This window comes from Microcebus murinus, chromosome 8 (genome assembly GCF_040939455.1).
Source record: "Microcebus murinus isolate Inina chromosome 8, M.murinus_Inina_mat1.0, whole genome shotgun sequence".
Taxonomy (NCBI): Eukaryota; Metazoa; Chordata; class Mammalia; order Primates; family Cheirogaleidae; genus Microcebus; species Microcebus murinus.
The window spans coordinates 95,996,231-96,023,338 of NC_134111.1; the positions used below are offsets into that span (position 1 = coordinate 95,996,231).

A 27,108-nucleotide genomic window follows, 5' to 3' on the forward strand; every position below is an offset into this window, starting at 1 on the left:
AGTGTTTGGGAAGGATGTGGCTAATGAACGCACACACAGTACACCAATGGTTTGAGAAGTTTTGTTCTGGTGATTTTAATCTTGGAAAATGAGCCATGTGGGCGACCTACAACCAAAGTGGATAATGATGAGCTGAAAACTAGTGGAAGTGAATCCATCTCAACCTACCTGTGAATTAGCAGCAAGGTTTGGTGTTACTATTCCAACAATATTGGATCATTTGAAAGAAATCATCAAGTAAGCAAGCTGGATAGATGGGTTCTTCATGAATTAAACAAGCGTCAGAAGAGAAATCATCTCGAAGCTAGCCTTTCTTTGCTGTCACAACACAAAGATGAACCATTTCTACACTGTATCGTGATGACAAATGGATTCTTTTTGACAATCGCAGGTGTTCAGCACGATGGCTGAATAAAGATGAAGTGCCAAAACACAGTCCAAAACTGAATATTTACCAAAAAGAAAAAGCTACTGGTGTGTGTTTATTGGCCCAGTGCTGTTATTCTCCACTATAGCTTCATAAAACCTCCTCAATCCATTACAGTGGTGTCTATTGCAATCACTTGGACGAAATGATGAATATGCTTGGATTAAGCAGCTGAGATTGGTCAATAGAGACAGGCCAGTCCTCTTGCAAGACAACACTCAACCACATATCACACACAAATAACACTACTCAGACTACAGACGCTGGACCTGGAAACTCTATCATCCACCATATTCACCAGACTTTGCACCTGACTACCACTTCTTCCAGGTTTTGGGCCACTTTTTGCAAGGAAGAATATTCAATTCTCAACAAGGTGTTGCAAACAGCTGTCAAGATTTCATCACCACACACTCTCCGGGCTTCTTTGCTGCTGGCATAAACAAGCTACCATTAAGATGGCAAAACTTTGTCCACAGTTTAGGCACATACTTTGGTTAATTGCACTGCTTCTTGTTTAAGATATAATAAACTACGCTTCTGATTCGAAATCATACATTTCATATTTAATGACCTAATGTGTGGCTTAAAGAGATTCTATCTGGGGCACACAAGCAAAACCTAAGAAAAAACACTTCTGCTGTGTGGCTCTCTGGATGCAAAGTGTAGGTCCTTCTCTAAGCATTGAAAAGTAAGCGCTGCTCTCCTGCTTCCAGGGAGGGTTTCTGCCAGGAGGCTGTGAATGATTGTTTCTTTCTCACTTTAGTTCCCCCTTAAATACCTTGTTTAGTGAGTGCCTGGAGGGACATGCTAAAAAGAAATATCAAACTGAAAAAATGTATGTAAAATAGAGTCTTTGTATTCATTTGAGATCCCTATAAGTTACTGTCTCATTTTGAGTTTGAGATGCTGTTTCTTTATAAGATCCTCTCCCTCAACAGTTTAAGTCTGTCTCGCATGTACTTGGTAGCAGACAATTATTAATGCAATCAAACAAGGTCTTCAGAATCTCATTACAGAGTAGCACCAAGGCCAGCCTCCCTGCTCTTCCAAGTGTGCACCCAGGCCCCAGCAGCACCTGAGAGCTTGCTACAAATTCAGACGTCTCCCCAGACCAGATGATGAGAATCTGCCTATTAACACCTATAGGCATAGTCTCAAAATCTCATGCCCAAGTGCTTCGCACTGTGTTAACAGGTTTTTGTATTGGGTGGTGCACCTAGAAAGGAAATCCCATCACACTAACAGCAGAGTTCTCAGCAGAAACCATCAAATCACAAGAGATTAGGGTCCTAGTTTCAGACTTCTTAAAAAACTGTCAACCCTGAATTTCGCATCCAGCTAGAATAAGCATCATAAATGGCAGAGGAATAAAGTCTTTCCCAGATAAACAATCACTGAGGGAAATCATCATCACTAGATAGAGCAGCCCTACAAGAAATGCCCAAGGGAATTCTAAATATGGAAATGAAAGTTTGATATTCCCTGTCATAAAAACACATGAAAGTATAAAACTCACAAGTATCACAAAACAGTTACACAAATGAGACTACAAAGCAACTAGATAACAATTAACATTATGATGGGAACAAAATCTCACATATTAACATTAACCCTGAATGTAAATGGATTTGATGCTCCACTTAAAAAATACTGATTGATGGAATGGCTAAAAAAAAAAATATGAGCCAACAACTATGTGCTGCTTAAAAGAAACCCACATTACTAGTAAAGACACTTAGAGACTGAAAGTAAAAGAGGTGGAAAAAGATATTCCATGCAAATGGAAACCAAAAGTGATCAGGAATTACTAATATCAGATAAAAGAGACTTTAAATCAACAGTAAAAAAAGACCATGAAAATCATTGTATAATGATAGAGGGATCAACTCAAAGAAGATATATGAATCTTAAATATATATGCACCCAACACTGGAGCACACAGATTCATAAAACAAATATTACTAGACCTAAGATGAGATAAACAACAATACAATAATAGTAGGGGACTCCAGCACCCCATTGACAACAACTGGATAGATCATCAAGATGGGAAATCAACAAAGAAACACTGAACTTAGTTTGAACTCTACACCAAATGGACCTAACACACATTTGCAGGACATTCTACCCAACAGCCTCAATATATATTCTTCTCATCATCACAGGGAGCATTCTCCAAGATAGACCATATGTTAGCCCCCAAAATAAGTCTTGATACATTTTAAAAAATCAAAATCATCAAGGATCTTCTTAGATCACAGTGGAGTAAAACTAGAAATCAGTTCCAATAGGAACTCTTGAAACTATACAAATACATGGAAATCAAACAACATGCTTCTGAATGCTCTTTGGGTCAACAATGAAATTAAGATGGAAATTTTTAAATTTTGAAATAAAAATGAGGACCAATGACAAAACATACCAAAAGTCTTTGAGATATAGTAACAGCAATGCTAAGGGGAAGTTTATAGCATTAAACATCAAAAAAAGAAACCCACAAATTAACAACATAACATTGTACCTCAAGGAATTGCCATGAACTGGTTGATACTGCTAGAAACTAGCTGAAACAGGTTGAAACTGATTTAAACCAGCTGAAAATAGTCTCAACTGGCTCAATCTGGCCACTATCAGCTGAAACCAGCTAAAACTGGTAGAAACTTAAAACTGATTAAAATCAGCTCAGACTGGCTGATATTGATCAATACCATCTAAAACTGGTCGAAAGCAGTTGAAACTGGCCAAAACCAGCTGAATTCTTCCTAAACCATTTGAAGCCAGCCAGAACCAATCACAGCTGTTTGCAACCAATTGAAGCCAGTCTTACCTGGTCAAAACCAGTCAAATCCAGTCATGGCTGGCCCAAACCAAGAGAAGCTAGTGTACATCAGGTGCAGCTGTATCAAAATCAGTCATGGCTGGCCAATACCAGTCTAAAAAAATTGTGGCTGGTTGTGGTCAGTTAAAACCAATCTAAACCAGTTGTAGCCAGTTTTGGTCACAACTGGTGGAAATTGTTCTAAAGCTGTCACAGCCAGTGGAAACCAGTCTAAACCAGTCATAGCTGGTCACAGCCAGTCATGGTTAGTCGAGGCTGGTCACTGCCAGTCCGGATCACCACAAACAAAACAGAAGGATGCACATCCTCATAGAATCTATAATCTCTTGTAAGCTTTCCAAAACACCGACAATACCATATGTTGGCAAGGATATAAAGCAACATTGCTGATGGGAATGCAAAATGGTACAGCCCATGGGGAAGGCAGTATGGTAGTTTCTTACAAAACTAAAAACACTTTTACCATACACAATCCACAATCACACTCCTTGGTATTTAATCCAATGAATGTAAAACTTATGTCCACACAAAAACCTACACACAAATATTTATAGCAGCTTTATTCATAATTGCTAAAATTTGAAAGCAACCAAGATGTCCTTGAGTAGGTAGATAGACACACCATGGTGCATTCAAACAATGAATTATTATTCATCTATAAAAAGAAATGAGCTATCAAGCCACAAAAAGACATTAAAGAGGGACTTTAAATGTACATTGCTGAGTGAAAGAATACAATCTGAAAAGGCTACATACTGTACAATTCCAACTACTTAACATTCTGGAAAAGGTAAAATTATGGAGACAGTAAAAAAATCAATGGGTTGCCAGGGGGTGGGGGCAGGGGTGGGGGCTGGGGTGGGAAGGAGGGATGAGTAGGTGGAGAAATGGGATTTTTAAGAGAATGAAACTACTCTATGATACTGTAATGGTGGATACATGTTATTATACATTTGTCAAAACCCATTGAATGTATAACAAAAAGTGGACCCTAGTTTTTACTTTAGTTAATAAACTTTAATAATTTTAAAAAGTCTTTAACTTTACAACCATACGTTAAAGAAAGGGATGCAATTTACTGGACATATTTCACATTTTTCCCATGAGTCATTAAATATTTAAGCACCATAAAATTCAAGCATTTTGCATGGATGTGGCAGCCAGCCTTGGTGGTTTAAAATGCATTATGCAGAGTTTCTAGCAGATAATAACAGTGACAGTGGCAAAGTACTGATTTTTAAATGTCAATTGTTTGTTCCCTGCAGGACTTAACGGATAATGTTACCGCAGGAAATTGTGATAATTTTTGTGGTACAGTAACTCTGAGAATTGAAATAAAACAGCATTCCAGAGACATTAAGAATTGGCCACACATAAATAATTCTAATCAGTAATTTATATACCCTGTGAGAATCATAATATAATTCTACTGTGTAAAACACCCAAGAAATATTTTTCATATTAAATAGTTTATTTTAAATAGATGTAACCATAATAAATGTACGATGACTCCTATGTTGTGGACAGATAATCTAACTTAATTTTCAATGCAAGAGTAGATGCTGTGTCCCATTTTATAAATGAGGGAAATGAAGCTCAGGGAGTTGGCAAAACTCACCCAAGGTAACACAGCTGGAGAGTGATAGAACCGGATTCAAACCTGCATTCAACCAACTCTCCAGTTATCAAATTATTTTAATGAGCTGCTAGAAACACAAATCTAATGTGATTTCCTGGAACACATAAAATGGTTTGCTGTATTATAATCTACATGAGGCTCAAAATAAAATCTTTTTTTTTTTTTTTTTTTTTTTTGAGACAAGATCTTACTCTGTTGCCCAGGCTGGAGTGCAGTAGTACTATCATAGCTCACTGCAGCCTTGAACTCCTGGGCTCAAGTGATCCTCCCACCTCTGCCTCCCAAGTAGCTGGAACTAGAAGCACACCCACCACCAAGCCTGGGTAATTTTTAAAAATTTTTTGTAGAGACAGGGTCTCGCTACATTATCCAGGCTGGTCAAAAATAAAATCTTTGATCAAATCCACTTATAGTGGACCATTCCATGTACTATTTTTCTAAGCACCAATAACATGTATACAAACTTTGTAGAGGTGATTTTTGTCCTAAGAAGCTCTTAAACCATGAGGAGATACAGATTACAGAATTACTTAAGTCATGTCACATTGCACCAAAGGATCTTATCAGTCAAATCTCTCGAATCTCATCATTTCTGAAGTTTCAGTTTATAGAAAAGAATCTATTATTTTTTTGGATGCGGGAGTGACAAACCAATTGAAAGTTTACCAATGCCCCTCCCCAGAGTAATTGTAGGTGTGCAGATATGTTAAACATTCAAATATTCTGATGTAAGAAATGGGTTATACTTTTTCCCATCTCACTAATGAGGACCTTACATGCAGAGCTGAACACCAAATGCCTCACGATGGTTACGGAATTGTCATTGAAAAAAAGAATTAAGTGTCCATGATGAGCTCAGCTTTGTAGTAGTCCTTGGGCATACAAAAGAAATGAGGAAATCATGGTCCCTGCCCTCAAGGGGCTTGCATTTTAGCAATGGAATGAAGGAACTGTGCTGAGACATTAGAGAAGCAATGGGGAACAGGGAGAGCGAGGAAAGACCCCTTCATTGAGGCAGGAGCAGCAGAAGGGAGTCCTGGTCTCCCTGGGGGAATTCACCCCCCAACTCAGTCTTAAAAGATAAGTAGGCATCTGCCAAGTAAAGGGACCTGAAGGAGGACACAGCTGGTAGAAAGAGCAGGGGCAAAGTCACAGAGGGACTGGGCGTGTTTGCGGAACTGTCCACAGTTCATCACGACAAGAGATACTCCCAGTGGTAAGCAGTTCCCGCTGAACCTTTCACCCCATGTGGAGTCACTGGGACTTCGCAGGCTGTGGAGTCATTGAAGGATTTTAATCCGAAGGATAACAAAATGAAGTCTGGGTGGATGTTAGGTGATGACTGGGACTGGAGGTGATGACTGGAGGCATCCGTGGGGACATGCCTACGGCAAGAGTACAGGTGGAAGACAAAGGCTGTATCGAGCAGGGGCACGAAACTAGAGAGGAAGGAGCAACCCACAGAAAGGGGGGTCTCAAGTTTCAATCTAGGGGGTGTGAGAGCAGAAGGAAAGGGCGGCTCGCAGCATGGAGGCCTGCCTGGATGAATGGGCTCCACTAACTGAGAATACAAACCCAGAAGGAGGCATCCCACTCCTCCGGCATGGGCCACAGAGCAATTCCCATTAGAGCAAGCTAGGTACGTTCCGGCCACCAAGGTCAGCGGAGATCCTTGGAAGGAGGAACTGATAAGGATCACCACCAGTAGCAGGTTGGGACAATAACTTCAAAACTTTGTTCATCACCTTCCCAGAGAAAAAGATATTTTCTGTTATTTTGAGACAGGGTCTGTCTCTGTTGCCCAGGCTAGAGTGCAGCCATGTCATCATAGCTCAATGCAGCCTCAAACTCCTGGCCTCAAGGGATCCATCCTCCCGCCTCAGCCTCCCAAAGTGCTAGGATTAGAGGTGTGAGCCACTGCACCCAGCCAAGAAAGGACATTTAAAGTGCATTTAAAGCACCAGGTGAAGAAAATAATGGCTTGAGATAATATGTTCCTCTATTCTAATAAGTTATTTTTTCTAATGTTTTGCCCTTTTGACCACTTAAAATACTTCTTCAAAATCAGAAGGTAGTGTTTGTGCTGCATTTAGAGAGAGCTCGTGTGATACCAGCACTTTCAACAGTCTGTTACTCAGTATCCCAGCTTCACTGTGGAGAAAAGTATCTACTTATAACTTACTAAAATAATATTCTAATACCAAAGTTAGAGTAACTTAAAACAATTCAGCAAGCAAGATACGTTTCTGATGTTCCATTTACCACCCTTATTGCTTCCCAGAAAATGTTCTCAGATGAGCAACATGAACCTTTCGGAGGCTTGACTTTTGGTGATAGACAAAACTCTTGGAAGCAAAACTAAAATTACAAATAAGGTTGAAATTGGCTTAAATTTCAGGTCCTCAAAAATATTTAACATGCCATAGCATGGTTTAGAAAATATCAAATGAACTAGGAAGTATTCTGCTACATCAAGAGAATATTTCATCTTAAAATGTACATTTTTCTTTTTACCAGAAAATACTCTTTTAAGATAAATTTCCATCCCGGGGGCAGCCCATAGCAAAATTCATTTGAAATGTGTTCTGCTCATTACTAATCAAAGTTTGGCAAGGAAAACATTTCTGATAAACACAATTTTAATTGAGCGTTTCTTCTCAATTATTGTTAAGTGCACTGAAACCAAACACTAATGTGAGTGTCACTCTCATGAGAAATTTCTTTAGTTTTCTCTAAAATGCTTTCTTCTTTGTAGATGAGGAAGGCAAGTTTCCTGAAAATCTTTTCCAACAAACCTTCTGATTTTTAGGATTAGACCTCTGAACCCAGCAAAATAGAAAAAGGATCGTTTGCTATTCAGAGAACGTATTCATTATAAATTGACATAGCTTTTAAACTTTTATAGAAAATACTAATGCCAGATGTCAAGCTGCTGCCTTGGTACAATACTGGTAGAAAAAAAACATGAGAATGTTTTTAAAATTGTCAAAATGGCATGCTCCCGATAAAACCAACCACAGGAGCATAAAATTCAAATTGTAGATTGTCTTTGTTGCGTTTAAAGATGGTGCCATGTCCTCCTGGTGGGCTGACCCTGACTTAAATCTTCTTACCTAAGTTTAATTAAGTTGCCCTTAATTTTCTCCCAAGTGCATAATGATAGCTCTGTCGTTCCCCCCGTGCGAGCTGCCATTATGTGCGTGGAGGAAAAGGGTCCATTGTGAGCCTCGAGGAAGCTCTGTGGGTTCTCCCCGGGAGGGGGGCGGGCGCTTTGCACAAACCATGCGCCCGCCTGAGTAAGCCCCATGTCGAGTCGCCCCATTAGCGCCAGGCACCGAGGACAGGCCGGACCCCGACTGGGGAAAAGCAGCCTGTGTGGAAGTTCGTTGGTGATGGGGAGTCGATTTTTGTGAATCACTACCTTCATATTCATTAACAGCTTTTAGGCTCTTAATCCCTTATTGAATATATTTTTTTCCGTAATTGCTACTTTTCAAAAGGGTTGCCAAAGTAGGCACTTCTATTCTCTGAAACACGCAGAAGGGAACATAATGTTTTATATTCATCTGCGATGTGTTTATGCTAATGTCGCATCTCCAGAATGCAGGGACCCTGGGCCTGTCTGCCACAATGATTCGTCCTGCTTTGAAATGAACCGTTAACACTAGCAGTGCGGATTTTTTTTTTTTTTTCGAATCTCTTTGTGTCATGGTTTGGCAATTATTTAAAGTGCATGGAAAAACAGATTACAGATGAAATCATGTTGAAATGTTGAAAATCTCCACTTTCTAGTTTCACTTGTTGGCCTATTTCTTTTTTTCCTGTGAAATCCATCCAGAAGCCCACTGTATTATGGAGTAATTGACTTCAATTGTTTGAGGTTCTGTGAACCAACAAATGAAGTTTTCAGTAATGTCATTTGTAATCTGGCCTTTATCATCTGCTTGTCTTCCTGTGAATTAGCATATTTGTAAATAAGGCCGGCTCTTCCATCATCCTCAATAAAATACTCAATAAAACAAGCGTATCTGGGTTCTGTCTGGGTTGGTAGGTCCAAATAGATCCATATGCGTTGCGTTTGCTTAATCTGTAAGGAACAGAGGACTGTGGGAATGCCCACGATGAACCCAAGGAACAGCTGCAAGGGAATCCAAAATGAGCACCGTTACATCTCTTAGCACGGCCTAGGAGGTCCTAGCTCCCTAGGGAGTTTCTCTTGGCCAGAGGCTGGCAAATTTCAAATTCTCTAGGTATCCTTCACGCAGACCTGGCACCTGCTGGTTTTCTGGCGCTGGGCCTGGCTTTCTTTTAAGGTGTCTGGTGACGGGGCAGAAGAAAACTGCAGGTCTGGTCTCACCGCGGTCAGCCAGAAGCTATACTCGTTTGCAAAAAAGTGGCAAGTTCCCTGCCGGCCTTGGCACTCAAGGAATGGTGCTGCTCTGAAATCTTCCAGGCAGCTTCCAGGTGACATGAGGGCCTGGCCTCCTCCTTGGTCCCCAGCTCCTGTGTGCTACCCAGACAACAAGAGAGAATTAGGGCTCAGACACACGGCAGATGACCCCAGACCCAATCTGAGGCACGCCCAGGCTTGGGCATGACTTTGACATTTTTCTTTCAATCATTCCATAAAGAACAGAATACAGTCTGCTGGGAAGGAGTAGTAGTAAGCAGGTTGGGTGTGCACACAAAACAGAGCTAATTTCACCGATGGCTGTAGCAAATCTACCAAAGCGATAAAGAAAAGATAACGGCCCTGCGTCCCAACAGGCTACAGTTTGCTGCAGCCTTCATGACCTAACGTCCTACGGCTGTTTGCAGAGTGTGCGGACTCCTGTCCAGCCCAGACAGGAAGGGCAGGAGAAGGTGTTGGGAGGCGGCGGGTGCGCCAGGGTTCGAGGGCAGGGGCCTCACCATCAGGAACGAGTACCCGATCCAGAGGCTCCTCCAGGTCTGCGGACAGGGGGGAATGGACTGGTCCTGGCTGTGCACTGCCACCGCCTGGGCGGGGGCCTCGCACACGGCGCAGCGGCTGACATGCGGGCGGATCTCCTCCTCTGAGAGTGGCCTCGCGGGGAGCGGCGCGGCGCTGGCCAGCCAGTAGGACCTGTCGTTTCTCCGGGCGTAGTGGCACACTTGGTGGATGTTGCAGTAGGCAAAGGGCAGGGTGCTAAACACGGGAAGGCAAGAACCTGCCAGACCTTGGGAGGGAAGAAAAGGCCACCAGTGTCTAAGCAGCCTGTGCAGGTTGCCCTTCCTCCGCCTGGCCCTGGCAGAACCAGACTCACATCCTGGAGGCCCTTGCCAAAGCCAACGTCTGTGGTGGTGAAGCCATTTCTGCCACCTCCCTGGTACCGCAGGTGCCAGCCCTCATCTGCTCATCCACTCATCCCTCATGCTTGAGCCAAGCAATGGGCCGGGCGCTGGAGGTGAGCACTGAGCACGTCTCTCATGGGCCCATCGGGGAGATGGATGAGTGAGCAAGCAACGCAAATACAGGACAAGCGCAGAACGGGAGGTGCAGGATACAGGGACCTCCAGGAAGGATAAGAAGAGTAAGTGATAAGTTAGGACTTGAAATATGAAGAGGATTTTGCCAGGTTTGGAGAGGGCAGTGGTGGTGACCCTTCGAAGGAGAAGAAACAGCAGGAGAGAGGGCCGGAGATAACAGGGCATGCAGCTCAAAGAGCTCAGACAAGTTCAGTGGGGGGCACGGTGGAGGGGAGGGTGTCTGTGTGTCTGTCTGTCTCAGGGGCATCCAGAGATAAATCAGGTCAGAGGATGTGGGCATTGTCAATCTTGTGAAGGAGTTTGGACTTTACCCCAAGGGTTCTGCAGAGCTTTAAGATACATGCTCTGGCTGGACGAGGGCCAGAGAAGCAAGACTGGTGGTCAGAGACTAGGCAGGAAAGAGACTGATAGAAGGAGGAGGAGAGAAGGAAACAGATCTAAGATAAAGAGAATTGCTTCTTCCTTTCTCCTGTGCTCAAAGAAACCAGGACCCTGCGGTGGGAAAGACCATGGCTGAAGCCAGGAGGAATGCAGATATGTACCAGCTGCCACCCCAGGCCTGCACCCTCTGCCCACCCTTACTAACAGCTGGGGTCACGGCCCAGCAGCGACAAGACTCCCCTCCCCATCAGCTGTGGCTGCTGGCATGTTCCCCCTGCAGCCACCACCCTAACCGCCATTGTCTCAGAAACACAGTGTTTGCCGGCACCCAGGCATGTGAGCCTTTGATTTAAAATCGGCCCCTGCATCTTGCAAATCCGCTGCTGAAAACTGACAAGGAGCACCCAAGGGATAACCCTCGAGATAAAGTTCTGAAATTTAAAAACAAATTGGAGGAGGGTGGGGACTTGGTGCCCGCAAGTGCCATGACATACAACCGTCAGGGCTCTGCGGACGCACCCTTCCACACAAACACGGGACCGACCACATCCTGATTAGATCGTTTACATTCGGAAGTAAGAAGGGCATTTTAGAACACAGTTACATTTAACTCGATGAGGAAGAATCAGTTTTCAGAAACTACTACTAAGTAGCCAGATGGTGATCGCTGTAGCCAGAATGAGTTTCTCTGGCACCTCATGGGATCATGTTAAATGATCAAGTTGCAAATTAGCATGGTGGTTTTTTAAAAAGAAAAAATAATTCCGTAGAAGATTAGTGATCATTTAAGATGTTAACGAATCAGTAAAATGAATGCCAAAGTATTGGCCTTTCCAGCGGTGACACGGGTGACCATGCGGCCTATCCTTACCAAGGTCTTGATTGTGAGCTCTCTCCTGGCCTTCCAGGTACAGCAGACTGTAGCCCGTCCAGAGCCGGGGCATGCCCGGGGGGCAGGCGGGCTCTCGGTCCGTCTGACTGTGGAGAACCAGGAGGAAGCCACTGACGTATCCAGGGCCGAACCCTTTGGGCCCAGGGTCCCCGATGGGCCCGGGAGGGCCTGGAGGAATAAAGGAAAAAAGTGAAGGCAGTTTAGGGGCTCAGCTTAACAAGCATTTCCAAGCACCTGTTCCGGAGCTGTGCTAATCCCTGAGGGAACAGAGGGGAGCATGGCACAGCCCTCTCCCCAGGAATGTGCCCCCCACAACTGCAGTAAACGCCAACGCAGCTCATTCAGCAAGCATTTGTTCCTGGTAACTTCTAGGTGCTTGGGCTACACTAGCATACAACATAAACATGAATCCCTGCCCACCTAGAGCCTGCATTCTGCTTGAGGAAGACAAATGACAATAGGCATAATGAAAAGGTAAATTATGAGATAAGTCAGGAAGAACAGAACTAGAACAGTGGAATGACACACCCCGAATGTGGCCTCCCTGCTGGCTCAGGCTGGACTGCTGAGCAGATGACACTCCCCGCCTGTCTTCCTTACACCTCCCAGGCCCCTCTCATGGTTCAGCATGTTGTCAGCCCTCTTGGGTTCCACATGTACGACTTTATATCTCTTCTTTTGTAAGGAAGGGAGGAGGCAGGAAGACCTTATCCTAAGGTTCTTACTGGCAGGTGGAAGATGAACAGTCCTACATAGCAGGTCAGCCTCCTTTGGCACCTCTTTGGGGCTGACCTACTGAAGAAGGCCCAGGGCAATTTCTAATTGCCAAGAGCAAAAGGTGAAGTTAGATTTTGTTTATTGATTTATTTTTGAGACAGAGTCTCCTCTGTTGCCCCAGCTAGAGTGCAGTGGCATCATCGTAGCTCACTGCAACCTCAAACTCCTGGCCTCAAGTGATCCTTCTGCCTCAGCCTCCCAAGTGACTGGGACTACAGGTGCACACCACCATACCTAGCTAATTTTTCTATTTTTTTTGTAGAGACGGGGTCTTGCTCTTGCTCAGGCTGGTCTCAAACTCCTGACCTCAAGTGATCCTTCTGCCTCGGCCTCCCAGAGTGCTAGGATTACAGGTACAAGCCACCGCGCCCGGCCTGAAGTATGAGTTTAACATATTGACTGCCACACTAGAAAAAAATTTTGTTTCCTCGGGGCCTAGGTATTTTATTACAAAAATAGAATATAAACTTTGAAAACAAAACAATTTTTTCTCATTTAAGGAAAAATTTGTTATTTTTCATTTATTAAATACAATTCACATGGCAGTTAATGTGTTAAAACCAAAAGGCGTTTGGTTTTTTTCTCAACTTCTTTCTGCAAGCCTGACAGGCTCTCCCCATCTACAGCTTTAACCAGAGGTTACAAAGCGGCAGCTTGTGGACCGAGTCGGGTCTGCTCATGTGTTTTGTTTGACCTGTAAAGATTTTACAAGTTAAAGTTTTGAAGTAGAACAAAGCAGAGTGCAGGGGACATTGGCCCACATACCTGCAAGCAACAGTTGCCTGGAGCTGAGCTGCAGCTTTTAGACAAAGCTCCATTTTGAGGGAGACACTCTCAGTAGTAATGTGCCCAGCGGCCGCCAGGCCTTCTCTCTCATTTCCACTCCACTAACCTGGTCCGGGGTTTACGCCCCTTGCCAGACACTCTCAGAGATGGGACTGTGTCCTGGAGTCCTTGAGTCCTGGTGCCTACCATGCTACCTGGAGCTTTCCATTTCAAGTTTCTATTCTGAAGGGTCATACCTCCTCTTGCCCAATGCCTGTGCCCCAATTTTTTTCTTAAGAAAGTGCCACAAGCTGGGCACGGTGGCCACGCCTGTAATCCTAGCACTCTGGGAGGCCGAGTCAGGGGGATCGCTCAAGGTCAGGAGTTCGAAACCAGCCTGAGCAAGAGCGAGACCCCGTCTCTACCAAAAATAGAAAGAAGTTAATTGGACATCTAAAAATATATACAAAAAATTAGCCGGGCATGGTGGTGCATGAATGTAGTCCCAGATACTCGGGAGGCTGAAGCAGGAAGATCGCTTGAGCCCAGGAGTTTGAGGTTGCTGTGAGCCAGGCTGACGCCACGGCACTCTAACTCAGGCAAAGTAAGACTCTGTCTCAAAAAAAGAAAAGAAAAGAAAAGAAAGTGCCCTGCATTCTATATGATGCATTGCCGGCTGGATACGATGAAGTGAACTCAGAGAACCAAGGGCCACGTGACTCAGCTGATTGGAGAGCCTGAGAACACACCCACAGTCCTCATGGTCTTGGGCACAGCCTCTCAAGGGTGATCACACAGCAAGCCAGGCTGGCAGACCCTTCGTGACCTCGAAAACGGAACAGCTGAAAGGGCCGAGCCTTATGTGATGATGTCCAGCAGTTTGGGAAAATCTGGACTAGGACACGGGGCCGTGACTAGGTTTTACGATGGATCAGCATCAGTTAGAGCATGGGAGATGCATCCCGCTCTGTTCGCATTGCTTCTGTCTCCCTGATTTACCTGGGGAATTGGTATCTAAGGCACATGCTTTTAATAGAACCCAGTTTCGAAGCTTCTTGAGAGGTCAGAGATTTTGTGTACCGTTCTCGAATCTACAGTGTCAAAGAGGAGAAACCGAAACTCTTACCTGGTGGTCCAGGGAAGCCAGCTTCTCCCGTGTCACCTTTGCGTCCCGGTGGCCCAGGAGACCCAGGGACTCCATCCTCGCCCCTCCTGCCGTCCAGCCCGGGCTGTCCTTTGCACCCTGCACAAAAGTTCACGATGGTGTTGATGAAAACAGCCAGGGCGCCTGCCAGCACTCGCTGCCTGTGCCGTGCGCCGTGTGCCAGCCCCGGGCCTCCTGCCCATCTCGCTACGTCGCATCAGTTCGTTTGGTCTTCCCGGCCATGGGAAATTGGGATTATACTATCTATCTCCACTTTGCAGGTGGGGTAACTGAGGCTCTGAGAGGTCAAATAATTTGCTTAATTAAAGTCAACGAGCCAGTAAAGGGCTGGGCCGGGATTTGAAGCCAAACAGGGAGATGTTGAAATAGAGGTTTTCACATTTTCTTTATATTCTTGTACATTGGACATCTTTTTAAAACATTGAACATGTGTAGCTTTTATAATGAACTATCCTTAATAGTGATTTTTAAGAAAGCCTGGATGGACAAGTGAATGAACTATAATAGGTTTCAGTTGGGGGTCAAGTTTAATCTGGAGCAAGATAAAAACAGCAATTTTTAAAAATAGCTTTTTATTGAGCGTTTACCATGTGCGATGTTACCACGCTGATCCCGCTGCATGGATTATCCAATTCGGTCCTGGGGGGCCGAGTGCAGTGGCTGTGGAGTCGTCACTCACCAGCCCCTGCCCTTGGCGAGCTACACAGCTCTGTGTGCTCCTTGGAGGATATTGGCTGGCAACGTGGCAGCAGTCACACTAAGCCTTGAGGAGTTCCTTAAGTGTTGGTTACTTTTTGGTCAAGATGTCAGTTCATTACCAACAGTCTCCCTTTGGTCAGGGTAGCACACATGGTCATTGTCTTTGGGGGAGGTTTTGCCATCAGCCCAAATTACCTGAATTCCTTGCCCTCTCCAAGTTTCCAGTCTGCTTGCTATTCTTTCTCTTTCTCTCTCTCTTTCCCTCTCTCTCTTTCTTTCTCTTTCTTTTCTTTTCTTTCTTCTTTTCTTTTCTTTTCTTTTCTTTCTTTCTCCTCCTCCTCTTCTTCTTCTTCTTCTTCTTCTTCTTCTTCTTCTTCTTCTTCTTCTTCTTCTCCTTCTCCTTCTCCTTCTCCTTCTCCTTCTCCTTCTCCTTCTCCCTCTCCCTCTCCCTCTCCCTCTCCCTCTCCCTCTCCCTCTCCCTCTCTCTCTCTGCCACAAATTGGCCTGTTATGGGCTGATTTGTGTGCCCCCAAATTCACATGTTGAAGTCCCAATTCCAGCATCTCAGAATGTGACTATATTTGGAGATGGAGCCTTTAACGAGGTGATTAAGCTAAAAGGAGCCATTTGGTTGGGGCCTAATTCAATCTGAGTGGTGTGTCCTTATAAAAAGAGGAAACTTGGACACACAAAGGGACACCAGGGGTGCGTGTCCCTGACATGGCACGGAGGGGAGACATGCAAGGACACGGGAAGAAGGTGGCCATCTGCAAGCCAAGGAGAGGGGCCTTGATCTTGGACTTCTACATCCAGACTGTGAAAAAATAAATTTCTGTCATTTAAACCAGCCAGTCTGTGATACTTTGTTGTAACAGCCTGAGCAAACTGACACAGCCTGGAACCAGCTGTCACGTAAAAGGGGCTTGTTAGTGGCTTTTCTCATGCCTCTTGCCTTTCCCTCCCGGACTGTGCCTCAGTGACAAAGCAGAGGCCACCAGTTGACCAAGGGAATTCACAGAGCCACCCCACGCACCCACCCCATTTAAGGTTCCAGCCATCAAATGAATGTGTTCACAAAAGCCACTGACCAAACCCTGTCCGCTTAATGCACCAGCCCTGCATGAGAAGGATGCATGGAGGTTTAAGGAGGTTTGATTTGCTTTTGGCAAACCAGAAGAAATCAAAGACTTCTCACGCAGTTTCCTTGTCTTCACCGTTTCTCGGGGGGCCCTCCCTGCAACCCCCAGCCAGGCCCGGACTTGGCTCACACTTAGCACAGCAGCTAACTCGCCCACAGCGCTCCTGGACTCGAAACTTCCCCCTCTGACCGGCCTGAACGACATCAAGAGGAAACGCATGCCTACACGTCACAAGGACACGATTACTGCATGTAAGAGCAGAAGCCCCTAGAAGTCTGCCTCAGTAGGGCTGGGGCGGGCCGAGAATCTGCATTTCCATCACATCCCAGGTGCTACGACTGCTGCTGCTGGCCCCAGGAACCACACTTTGAGAATCACTGTTCTAGATGATTAAATTTTAAAACCGACAATGAGCCCGGAGGTCTATTTCAAAACTCCTACATTTCTGCCCATTCTTGACATCAGAATTCTACTCAGGGAATTGAAGGAAACAGCAAGAATAATCATAGCAAACACATGCACTGAAAATTCTGTGTCGGGCGGTGTTCTAAGAGCTTTCTACGTTAGTCCACGTTATTCTCACAATTGGCCTGTTTCACAGATGAGGAAACTGAGTCACAGAGAGGTTATGTGGTAGAGCCAGAGTTAGACACGTGGAGTCTAGTTCCAGAACTTCTGTTCTCAACCATTACGCTGTTTCTTCACGACGAAGAGGGATGCTTATGAGATATTCATTATGTAGAAGGATATTCATTACCAGTTGGGTATCAGAGTGGAGAGGTGGCCACAGCTTACATCAGCTTGGTTCCTCCAGGTGTAACCCCTGGACCAGCAGCCGCAGCCCCAGGGAACCTGTTAGAAATGAAGACTCTGCCCCATCTCCATCCCTAACAAATCAGAAAGTCTGAGGGTGGGGCCGGCAGTCTGCGTTTTAACAAGCTCTCGGGGGATTCGGTGCTCCATGAAGCTTGAGAACCAAGGCCTTGTAAGTTCCTGTGACTCGCCCTCCCTACATCCGGGCTAATTCCCCTGTCACAAATCTCTACATCACACTTGGTTAACACTCAACATATCTGTACCGATTTGGGCCAAGCCTTCATTTTCTGCTAGCCTGTGGCTCCAAAGGGCAGGACCTTGTTGGATTAATTTATTTCTAGCACAGCAACTGGCACCAAATCAATCAATAATTCATAAATGTGGTGGTTAAATAAACTGTGGCACAATCATATACAGCAATATTCCACAGCTACTACAGGTAACATTGTAGGAAATGTGTAATGGCACGGAAGTAACAGCACGTGGAGAAGAGCAGTTTGCAAAAGACCATGCAGATAGGGCTCTGCTCCAACGCCAGGGCTTGCGGGGTTCTTAGCGGCCCCGCAGTCCTCCACACCGCAATCTGCCTCTCCCTGCCCCATTCTCTCGGTGCCCTTCACTTGCAACTCTTCTAAAACATACATTGTAATCTACCATTATTTTAAGTTGCTTGTGTTCCACTGGCTATTTCTGCCATGGGATTGTGAGACCCTGGAGAGGAAAAGCCCATCTTACTCATCCTTGTGTCACCCACAACACCTAGTACCACACTTTGCAAAGAGCAGAGGGCATCTGGAAGTATTCACTAAATTGAATTTGCAAAACCCCATGATAGCTCGCATCTCCTAATTGAAAGTTATTTGTTTAAAAGTTGGGGGCACCCAACACTTGATATTGCAAATACATACATAGCAAGGCAGCTTGCCTTTAAAATGAGGTTGACAGACCAGTTATGCAGACTAACAGAACTGTATCTGTGCAGTGAGTGCTAACGAAAGGGAAGTTAAGTAACTACCAACCCAATTCCCAGTGCCCATGGGCCGTTAAAGGAAGTTGCCACAACCAGCACCCAATTAACTTTGTGCACAAACACAGATGCAGTGCAGCAAATACAAACAACAAAAAAACCCACATTCATTTCAGGAAGGCTCCAGAACTTTGGCCACCACTCAAGAACTACCCAAACTCCACTTGAGAGGAACATCTCCAGGGTGCTTAGATTCTTGGTTTTGGAGAACCATGGGAAAAACAAGTGGGACAAAATTCGGTTCTGCTTCCAATTCCTTTGGCTCTGAACCAAAAAGAGCCCAACTCCCAGCATGTCAGTGGGGGAAATGGGAGAGAGAATGTCTTGTGCCTTCTCTTCAAATAATTTGCACACAGGTTTTCTAGACTCACAGGCACTGCCAACTGGTCTGAAGAGACCAGTGACTTCTAGATGCCCAGCCCCACCCTCCCTAATGTCCTTGTAAATAAGCCAGTGCAGTGGGGACATATGGAAATAAAACAAACCATCTGGAGAACACTTTTTAACCCTTTGTACTCGGATGTCGAGTGTGGATAATGTCGAGTGGATAATGAGGAAAAAGCAAGCAAGTGCAAAGGGTTAGAAGAAGGGTGTGGCTCCAATACTTAAATAAGGTTCCTGCCGACCTGACAATGACTGAACAACACTCATGATTAAGTGAACAATGTGGTCACTGCCAAAATTTAGAGCAGCCCTCCTCCTTTGCTCTAGCCCTCCTCTAAGTGATAGACCTCCTTCTCCCTTCTCATGGCTCTGTTTCTGCTCTGCCAAGCCCAAATCCAATTGTTTTTAATTCAAAATCAACTCAACAGCTATTAATGACTGTTAATGGTGCCTATACTACGTTGTGCTAAGAGGTTTCAAAACCCCATGTCCAAAAGTCGGCCAAGTATAAAAGATTGAAGTAGGAGTTCAACATACACATAGAAGAGATGTGTGGTTCCAATTAGTACATGATTTTTGTACTTTGCATCAAGGCAAAAATGATGTATTAAGGGGATAGACATTTTCATTGCTTCTTCCTCACTAGTTGTTTAGGCTCCATACAAGAAGCAACAGCATAAGGCATGTGGAATTTCATTTCAGTAATATATGATGCAAAAATGAACAGAGTAAGGCTCATACCTGCTCCTGGGGGGCCTCTCATTCCGGGGAGCCCCATGCCTCCTTCTGGTCCTCTTGGTCCTGGCACCCCAGGAAGCCCTGGGATTCGGGGGCAGGCGTCTATATCTGCAGGTGGCCCAGGTTCTCCTGAAATTGGAATCACCATTTGCTTGATGGATTCACATGCTTATGAGCAAGCTCCTTCTCATTCTCTGGCTAAAGATGGATTTCTGACACTACACTGAAATGCTAGCAAGAGATTCAACAATCCAGTGTAAGTTCCATGAAGGCGAGAACTTATCCTGTTCACTGCAGAGTACGTAAAACACTTCCAGAAAGGATCTGTTGAACAAATGAATGACTGACTGAACACATGAGTGAGTGAAATATCAGAGGAAGCATGAAATAATGAAGCTTGAATGAGGCAGCAATCATTTGATGACCTTCACAGGTTTTCCAATCTTTGGACCATTTTATCCTGGGGAGCCAGCCACAGGTGGCATTGCAAGAGGGACCTGTGGGTTCCTAAAGCTCAGCTCACTGTGTCCCTGCCTCACTACATTGCAGCCAGGTGGGTTGCCCTCATGTCAATTACTCAAATAGAATTTCAGGATGCCTAGAAGTGCTGAAGCAGTGACTTTCAACCTGGCATGAACGTTGGACTTATCCAGGGGAGTTGTGAAAAAATGCTGATGCTTGGGTCCCACTTCTAGAAATACGGGTTTAGCTGATGACAGGATATGCCTGCACAGTGCCCTCAATGTTGGCTGCACAATAAACCCAGCTGGGGAGCTTTTTAAAAGTACTAACACTGGGACTCCATCTAGACTTATCAAATAGGAATTTCTGGGGATGGGACCCAGGCATCAGTATTTCTTTTAAACTCCCCAGGTGGTTCCAGCATCCAGCAGGGCTGAGAAGCACTGCTCAAACGCTGTATTTCTGATTTCAGCACATCAGAATCATCTGCCTAGTCTGTATGAAACCAGAGTTTCTGGGGCAGGAGGACTGAGGTGGGGCCCAATATGTACATTTCTAGCATGTTCCCAGGTGAGGTCAATGGTGTTGCTCTAGGAATCTCACTTTGAGAATCACTGTGCTAAAGCTTTGACATTTTTTTTCTTTTGGGTTGCATTCACTATTTTTAAGACCCTTTTTATAAAGCTTCATTCAACCACACACACACAAAGAAATCCCACAAGGGATAATAAATAATAACAATGAGCAACAAGGATAACAGCTCACACTTACTGAACGCTGTATCATGTATCAGGCCCAGTGCTAAGTGTTTCACTATTAAATCCTCCCTACAAGACTGTGTATGTGCTACGGTGATGACAATATTGCAGATAAGAAAACTCAGGCTCAGGTAAGTAAGTGGCATATCTTTGGTGACACAGCTAACACATGGCAAAGTCCAGATTAAAATCCAGGGTATTCCGGCTCCAGGCCCAGGCTCTTAAAACACCAAATTGTACTGCCTCAAGAACTCCTAATATCTAGGTGGGGAATTCCATGAAATAAAAACATGCTTTAAAACATACCATTTGATTAGTTATGATTTTCTTCGAAGATACACAAATGTGTAAAATAATTTTAGAACAGCAATGACAAAGGAGCAAGAAAATCCTAGAAAAATGTGGCCCTAATAACAAAGTTTTAGGCTACATCATGCTAATGTCCCTGTGCACAGTGGACTTGAACTCTATAAGCTGTTTGGAATTTAACCCTTTGTAAACTATGGTATGAAACCACAAGCAGCAACACAGGACCAGATTTATTTTTACAGTAGGTACAGTTTAATGAAAAATGTGGCTTTTCCACTATGGTGACTTGAGAGAGATGCATGGAACATTTCCTATCTTGCCTGAATAATCTGGGCCTTTCCCAGTAGCGGTGGTGGGGGTGGGGGTGGAAATGGGGACATTTGGCTGGTACTTTATATTTAGAATTTTGATGTTATCCTCAAATGCATTTATCCACGCAATCACAGAGAGATGGCATTGAAATGAACACATTAAATATATAACTTCAATTTTTAAATGCAAATATTTAAAATAGCAGGATTTTAAAAATATTTTGCTTTTGCTTTTCTTTACTTTCTAATAAACCAGAAGCTGAAAGAAAAGAGAAAGGCTAAGGCCTCTCCTGCCTTTCAAGGGTGCTAAAAATATATGGGGGTCTATATTCAGGGAAATTTTCATTAGGGCTAATAACAAATGCCTGGAAAGAAAAATGCAAGTGTTCACAATTTTCTTTTTTTCCTCTTGAGAAATGTTTCTTATTTTCTTTGAAAATGCCAGGCACAAAATAATATGTTGCTTTTGCATTTCAGGGCATGAAATGAACATTTTCTTTTTAACACACAAAGAAATGTGCTCCTTGCAAATGGACTTAACAGAGTGACAGGAGAGGCTTAGCACGGCCCCTTCCTGAGTGTTGAGGGCCCATCTTTTAATGTTGTTGATGCTATTGATTTTAGGGATGTTCTATGTGTTTATATTATAGAATTTATAAAAGGAACTTACGTTGATATGTACTACAGCATTTGACAGAGGAAGCCCTCACACTTCACGCCCAAATTGAAATTATATAGGCTGAGTATCTACATCGCCTTGACAATCTATAATAAGGCTCAGAGTGTCAGGGACACTCTAATAGGAGGTTACTATATCTGTAACAAGGAAGCAAAGGCATTAAAACCTAATATAATTACAGAACTCCACGTATAAAAATGTAACAAAGTTTAACTCACGCATAGAGATAGCAGAAAAGACAAGGACAGAAATGACTGGACACAGATTTAGGGGAAATGACCAATTTTACAGCCGCGCTTACCTCTGGAACCTGGGGAGATCCAAAGACAAAAACATGAGGCAGCATGATGATTTTCACAGGGTGGAAAGAGATTTTCAATTCGTGAATTAGGACAAAAATGGAATAGATTGTTTGAGAACATAAACAATAATTTGGGAAAGCATCAATGACAAACAGAATGACAGCATCTTATTTACATGAAAAACCCACAACACCCATCTGGGGGATGGTCATGATGGAGACTCAGACTTTTGGGGGGAGGGGGGGAAATGGGCATTTATTGAAACCTTAAAATCTGTACCCCCATAATATGCCAAAATAAAAAAAAATAAAAAAAAAAATAAAAAAAAAATAAAAAAACCCACAACACTATGACTGACAGTGATGATTTAGTCATGGAGTTTTCATCTCTAGAAAAACTTGGAATGAAACTCTTTGGGGCATTATGAAATTCTAGTTGATTTCTTATGGCAAGTATGCGCTAATTTAATGTATACAGGAATTCCATCCAGTTAAAGGCTTCTGGAAATTCCATACTAATTTGGCAAGTTTTATAGGTTATGCACAAAAAGGAAATATAAAATGAATCAAAATATAACCCTTTTTCCTGTTGTTCTATGATACATAATAAACCAGTGCTACTTATTTATCCTTTGGACTAGAGTGCTAATTTACAATTGCAAAATATTCCGAACTGACACCACACTACCATAATACTGATGATTCAGGATATTGAAAGATATTACTTCTGCCAATCTCAAATGCACATGTCCGTTTGCCCTTCCTCTCTCCAACACTTCCTTGGCTTATTTTGACCCTATGATTAAAAAGTGTTTTCTATAGAGTTAAATTGAATAGCCTTTTACCTTCATAGGAACTAATGTACTTTACAGAAAAAGTTAAATAGAACATCTAGGAAAATCAATGGAAATTCAGACATAGGCATATAAAATGCACCGCTAATTTGCAAACTGACTCATTTTGATACTGAATATTAGTTTACCAAACATAAGAGTGTGTGGTGCAGCCTGAAAGAAATATACTCTTTATATCAGAAAGGGCTTAAGTCATGAGAATGTGCTAGTAATTTCAGAATATTAACTTGTTTCTGAAAGATGACCATCATAAGTAAATGTTTAAACAAAATTCTGTGTGTAGGGTGCTTAGTGGAGATAAAAATGCATTTGCAGCTTACCTGGAGGACCCATGGGACCTTTACAGCCTGGAAGTCCAGGTAGACCCTTCTCTCCAGGTGACCCAGGAAGTCCATGTGGCCCCTGTGGCCCCGGGAATCCCATAGGTCCTGAAAGAAACATAACATGAGGCCACTGGAATGGAGCACTATAGAGACAATGATAGTTTGATTGACTGAATTCAGAGATTCACTCCAACAAAATGCAGAACAAAGCTGGCCTGAGGATCAAGAGTGGCCTCACTTTCTTCTGCAAGGCTAAGAAGGGCCGTGTCTGCCTGAAGAAAACACAATGACACAGTCCAAAGGACTAAGGAAAATGGTTCCATGATCAAAGCAAAACTAAATTAGAATGAAAAGCCCCATAATCCTGAACTGTCTCTGAGACAGTCTAAGGACTGGAACCAAAGGGAAAATAAGGAAATAATCTTCACTATCTGGGAACAACGTGCCTCCCCAGCCTGAGTTCATCCCACGCTCTTCCTCACTCTCCTAGTTTCAGGCACACCAACGGTTCAGTTCCTTGGACAAGTTCTTCCTTCCTTTCTTTCCATCCATTAAGTTCTCATTCTTTAGCATTCAGACCAAGTCTCACCCCTGCAGGGAAGCCCTCCCTGGAATCCCACCAAAGTCCGGTTGCTTTTTGATAAGTCTTCATTTCAAACACTTAGCTTGGTTTATATTGATGTGTGAATGTCTGTCCTCCTCTGTGAAATGCTAGGCTCAGTAAGAGCAGGGACCCTTTAAATTTGTTCACCTCTACATTCCTGTAGGTGCCTAGTAAATGTGAAAGCAATAAAATATTTCGCTTACCTATATAAGTTATGAAAGGTAAACCAAAGAAACTCCTTTACCCTTTTTCCAGTAAAGCACTATTTGGCCCTTATATTCTCTGGAATGGGAGTTAAGAAGCATGATTAGTGGTTCAACCAGTATCTCTAACTCCCTGTATATCCATGGGTAGATCATTGTTATTTACTTGGCATGCTATTTCTCCAGTGCTGAAGTTTATGTCCAGGTGGAGATTTATTCTCTAGAGTAACAACTAGGGAGGAAGAGTATCCGCCAGACCCTTCCTCCTTCCTCTTGGTGACTAGAGTGCTAGCATATCCGTCCAATTTTGAGGTTCAATAATTGGAAGCCCGCCTACCTGCAGATATAAGATATATTCTCTAAAACGGATTTCATTGCTAATAAAGGTGAAGAGCGTCACTCCATACTATTGTACAGGTTGCATCCTGCCCAATTCCAGAGATGCCATTTGCACTGTAGTCATGGCAGCCTCATAGCGATTTTGATCTCCCCCATTCCCTAATCTGTGGCCTTATTTCTCTTTTGGTGCAGAAGCCAGGCAGGGTGCTAGTTATTTGGCTCCTTGTGCAAATGTCAAAAGTTGTTTCTCTGATATCCAACTTCCTTATTTATGAAGTAAGGGAGTTAAAATGGACAATCATTATTGGCCTCTGCTCAACAAAAAAGGTTTTTGAATCTATTAATAATTCTCTGAAATTCTAGTGACCAAAAACTGACATCCCCAAATATTAGCAGTTGGATAAAAATTAATTTAAGTGAGTATTTTAGCCTTAAATAGTGGGGACCCTTGCATGAATATCAAAAAGCAAAGTCAGCAGTCTAAAACTGAGCTATTATCGAGGCTACTAACCACAGGGCTATTTAGCACTTGAAATATGGCCAGTTCAAACTGAATCATGTTGCAAGTATAGAACACATGCTGCATTTCCAAGGCCAGAGGAGGAGTGGCTTATTTGGGAAGGGAACCAGGTTTGCACAATCAGCCCAATTATCTCATTGATAATTTTACACTGATTGTATGTTAAAATAATAATATTTGAATATATTATGTTAAATGAAATAAAGTATGAAAGTGAACTTCACTTGTTTCTTTTTACATTTTAAAATGTAACTACTACATTTTTAAATTGCACATGCAGGTTGCATGATGTTTCTATCGTTCAGTTCTGGTCTGGAAGATTATCGAGAGTATTACTCAGAATGAAAGATGAACTTGTGTTTCTTCCTTTTATTTGTCCAACTTTTACGCCAACTTCAGAGCTCTCTGGGAAAGTCAGGACATTTGGGAAATCTAGTCACTGTTTGCATAGAAAATAGGAATTCCATCACGATGGTGCGACACCCCAGACACCCCAGGGGAAAATAACAAAAGTCTTTACGTGCTACCGGAGGGACAACTTGCATTCATACCTTTCTGGCCATCTTTTCCATCACATCCTGGAAAGCCTTTGCACCCTGGAGGGCCTGGCGGGCCGGGGGGACCTGGTAGCCCTGGTAGACCGTGGTCACCTGGCTCCCCTCTCAGAATGTCAATGCTCCCTGGGGGGCCGGGGGGCCCAGGTGCTCCTGACCACAAAGATGAGGCAAAAATATTCTTTTAGTCAAAGACAAATGTGCTTAAGAGCTTCTTAAGAAAAGCAATTTAATGATTCACAAGCAATGGATGGGGGAGTTAGAATAAGAGAGTCAGTAGTATCAGAAGTAAAACACAGCGGGGTCACAGGAAGCCCACGTTGAGAAATAGTGTAGATAATAAGTTAGCAACTATTAGACAAAATGAGCCTAAGCAAAACCTTCTGTCCCTTCAGAGCCATTCCTTTTGAAAGTATCATTTCATGGTTTTTGTTTGCATTACCACCTCACTGCTTTGTAAGATGGAAGTGATGCCCAGTTGAGTTTGGAGTGCAGAGAGTGGTGGGCCCCCAGGACCATATCAGGACCAGAACTTGGGTCCTCCTCACTTATCCATCTGCCAAATTGATGGGGCTGCTTAGGTGCTTCTACTCTGCCACTTTCCGATCCTACGTCCCCATGGAGCTGGCAGCACCTAGCAAAAGGAGTATGGCTATCACTGGCCGTGATGGTCTCCTACCTCTTGGGCCATCAGGGCCAGGAGGTCCCCAATCTCCAGGTGGACCTGGCTCAGGAACGACACCCTCAGGAGCTCTTCCTGTGGCACCTGCAGGGCCAGGTGGTCCTGGTCTCCCTGCAAATAAACATGCTCAGATGCCAGCCTCATTACATTCGGAAGGTTTTGATTTAGTTATTAAAAGAGAGGCAAAGCATGCTGCTTCTTACCTGGGGGGCCTGGGAGACCTTTTTCTCCAAAAGGGCCTGGAGGAGAGATTCCCGGGCTCCCAGGGTCTCCTGTCTCTCCTTTTAGCCCAGGTATTCCCATTGGACCAGGCGGGCCCATATCACACAAACCTTAATGGGGAAAAGAGCATTAATACTGTATCTCCTCCTTGCTTGTCCCTGTTATGGTGTCTGGAAAGGAACCACTTCCCAATAGTGGCAGAGAAGTGGCCAGTTCTGCAGAGACCGACCACTGGCTGCAATGGTGATCCAAATGGCCACATGCCAGTCCTGGGTCACCACTTCTCTCTTTCAACTCTCACACTGGTTAACCGTGGGTTTGATTTCTTTTATGATTATTTCCCAGATTAAAAAAAAAACAAAAAAAAAACCGCACAACAGCTTAGAGACAATCCCAACCCTCTGAGTTCTACAATGGATAGAGCAAAATCAAATGGCATACAACAATAAATAATTATAAATAAACTTCTTTGAAATTTGAGGTGGAAACTAGCATAATTAGAGCTATTGTGTAATTTCACACTGAAAAGGGAGAACATCAATGGTTTCTTGGAAGGGGCAAACATTTAATTGGACTATCTGGAAGAGCCACTAAATGAATCCTAAGCGACCGAAATTACTATGAAGAAATTTTTCCAAACTATAAAGATTTGGCCTCTCTCTGATAATAGATTCAAACCTCATATAGCACAGTTAACCTGTTCCCTGTGGCCACTCAAATCTGCATGTTGAGTTCCAGCTACTTCGATTATAAGCAATTTTTCTGAGAAAGTAACACAACAAGTGTGC

General features: G+C 43.6%; 1 protein-coding gene across 2 annotated transcripts in view; it reads right to left on the reverse strand.

Moving 5' to 3' along the window:
• Window positions 1-5,530: 5,530 nt before the first annotated feature.
• Window positions 5,531-27,108, reverse strand: part of COL4A4 (collagen type IV alpha 4 chain) — a 119,589-nt gene continuing 98,011 nt past the window's right edge. The window contains exons 39-48 of one of the 2 annotated variants that reach the window (XM_076005995.1): window positions 26,302-26,430; window positions 26,096-26,209; window positions 25,414-25,569; window positions 23,194-23,301; window positions 22,020-22,028; window positions 19,203-19,328; window positions 14,358-14,474; window positions 11,669-11,857; window positions 9,820-10,106; window positions 5,531-9,418 (exon numbers count right to left, since the gene is read on the reverse strand). In XM_076005995.1, coding sequence (XP_075862110.1) covers window positions 9,155-9,418; window positions 9,820-10,106; window positions 11,669-11,857; window positions 14,358-14,474; window positions 19,203-19,328; window positions 22,020-22,028; window positions 23,194-23,301; window positions 25,414-25,569; window positions 26,096-26,209; window positions 26,302-26,430 — 1,499 coding nt within the window. In that variant the 3' untranslated portion in view covers window positions 5,531-9,154. Of the gene's footprint in view, window positions 9,419-9,819; window positions 10,107-11,668; window positions 11,858-14,357; window positions 14,475-19,202; window positions 19,329-19,350; window positions 23,302-25,413; window positions 25,570-26,095; window positions 26,210-26,301; window positions 26,431-27,108 lie in introns of those variants that run through there. The other variant, XM_076005994.1, reaches the window with a different exon arrangement.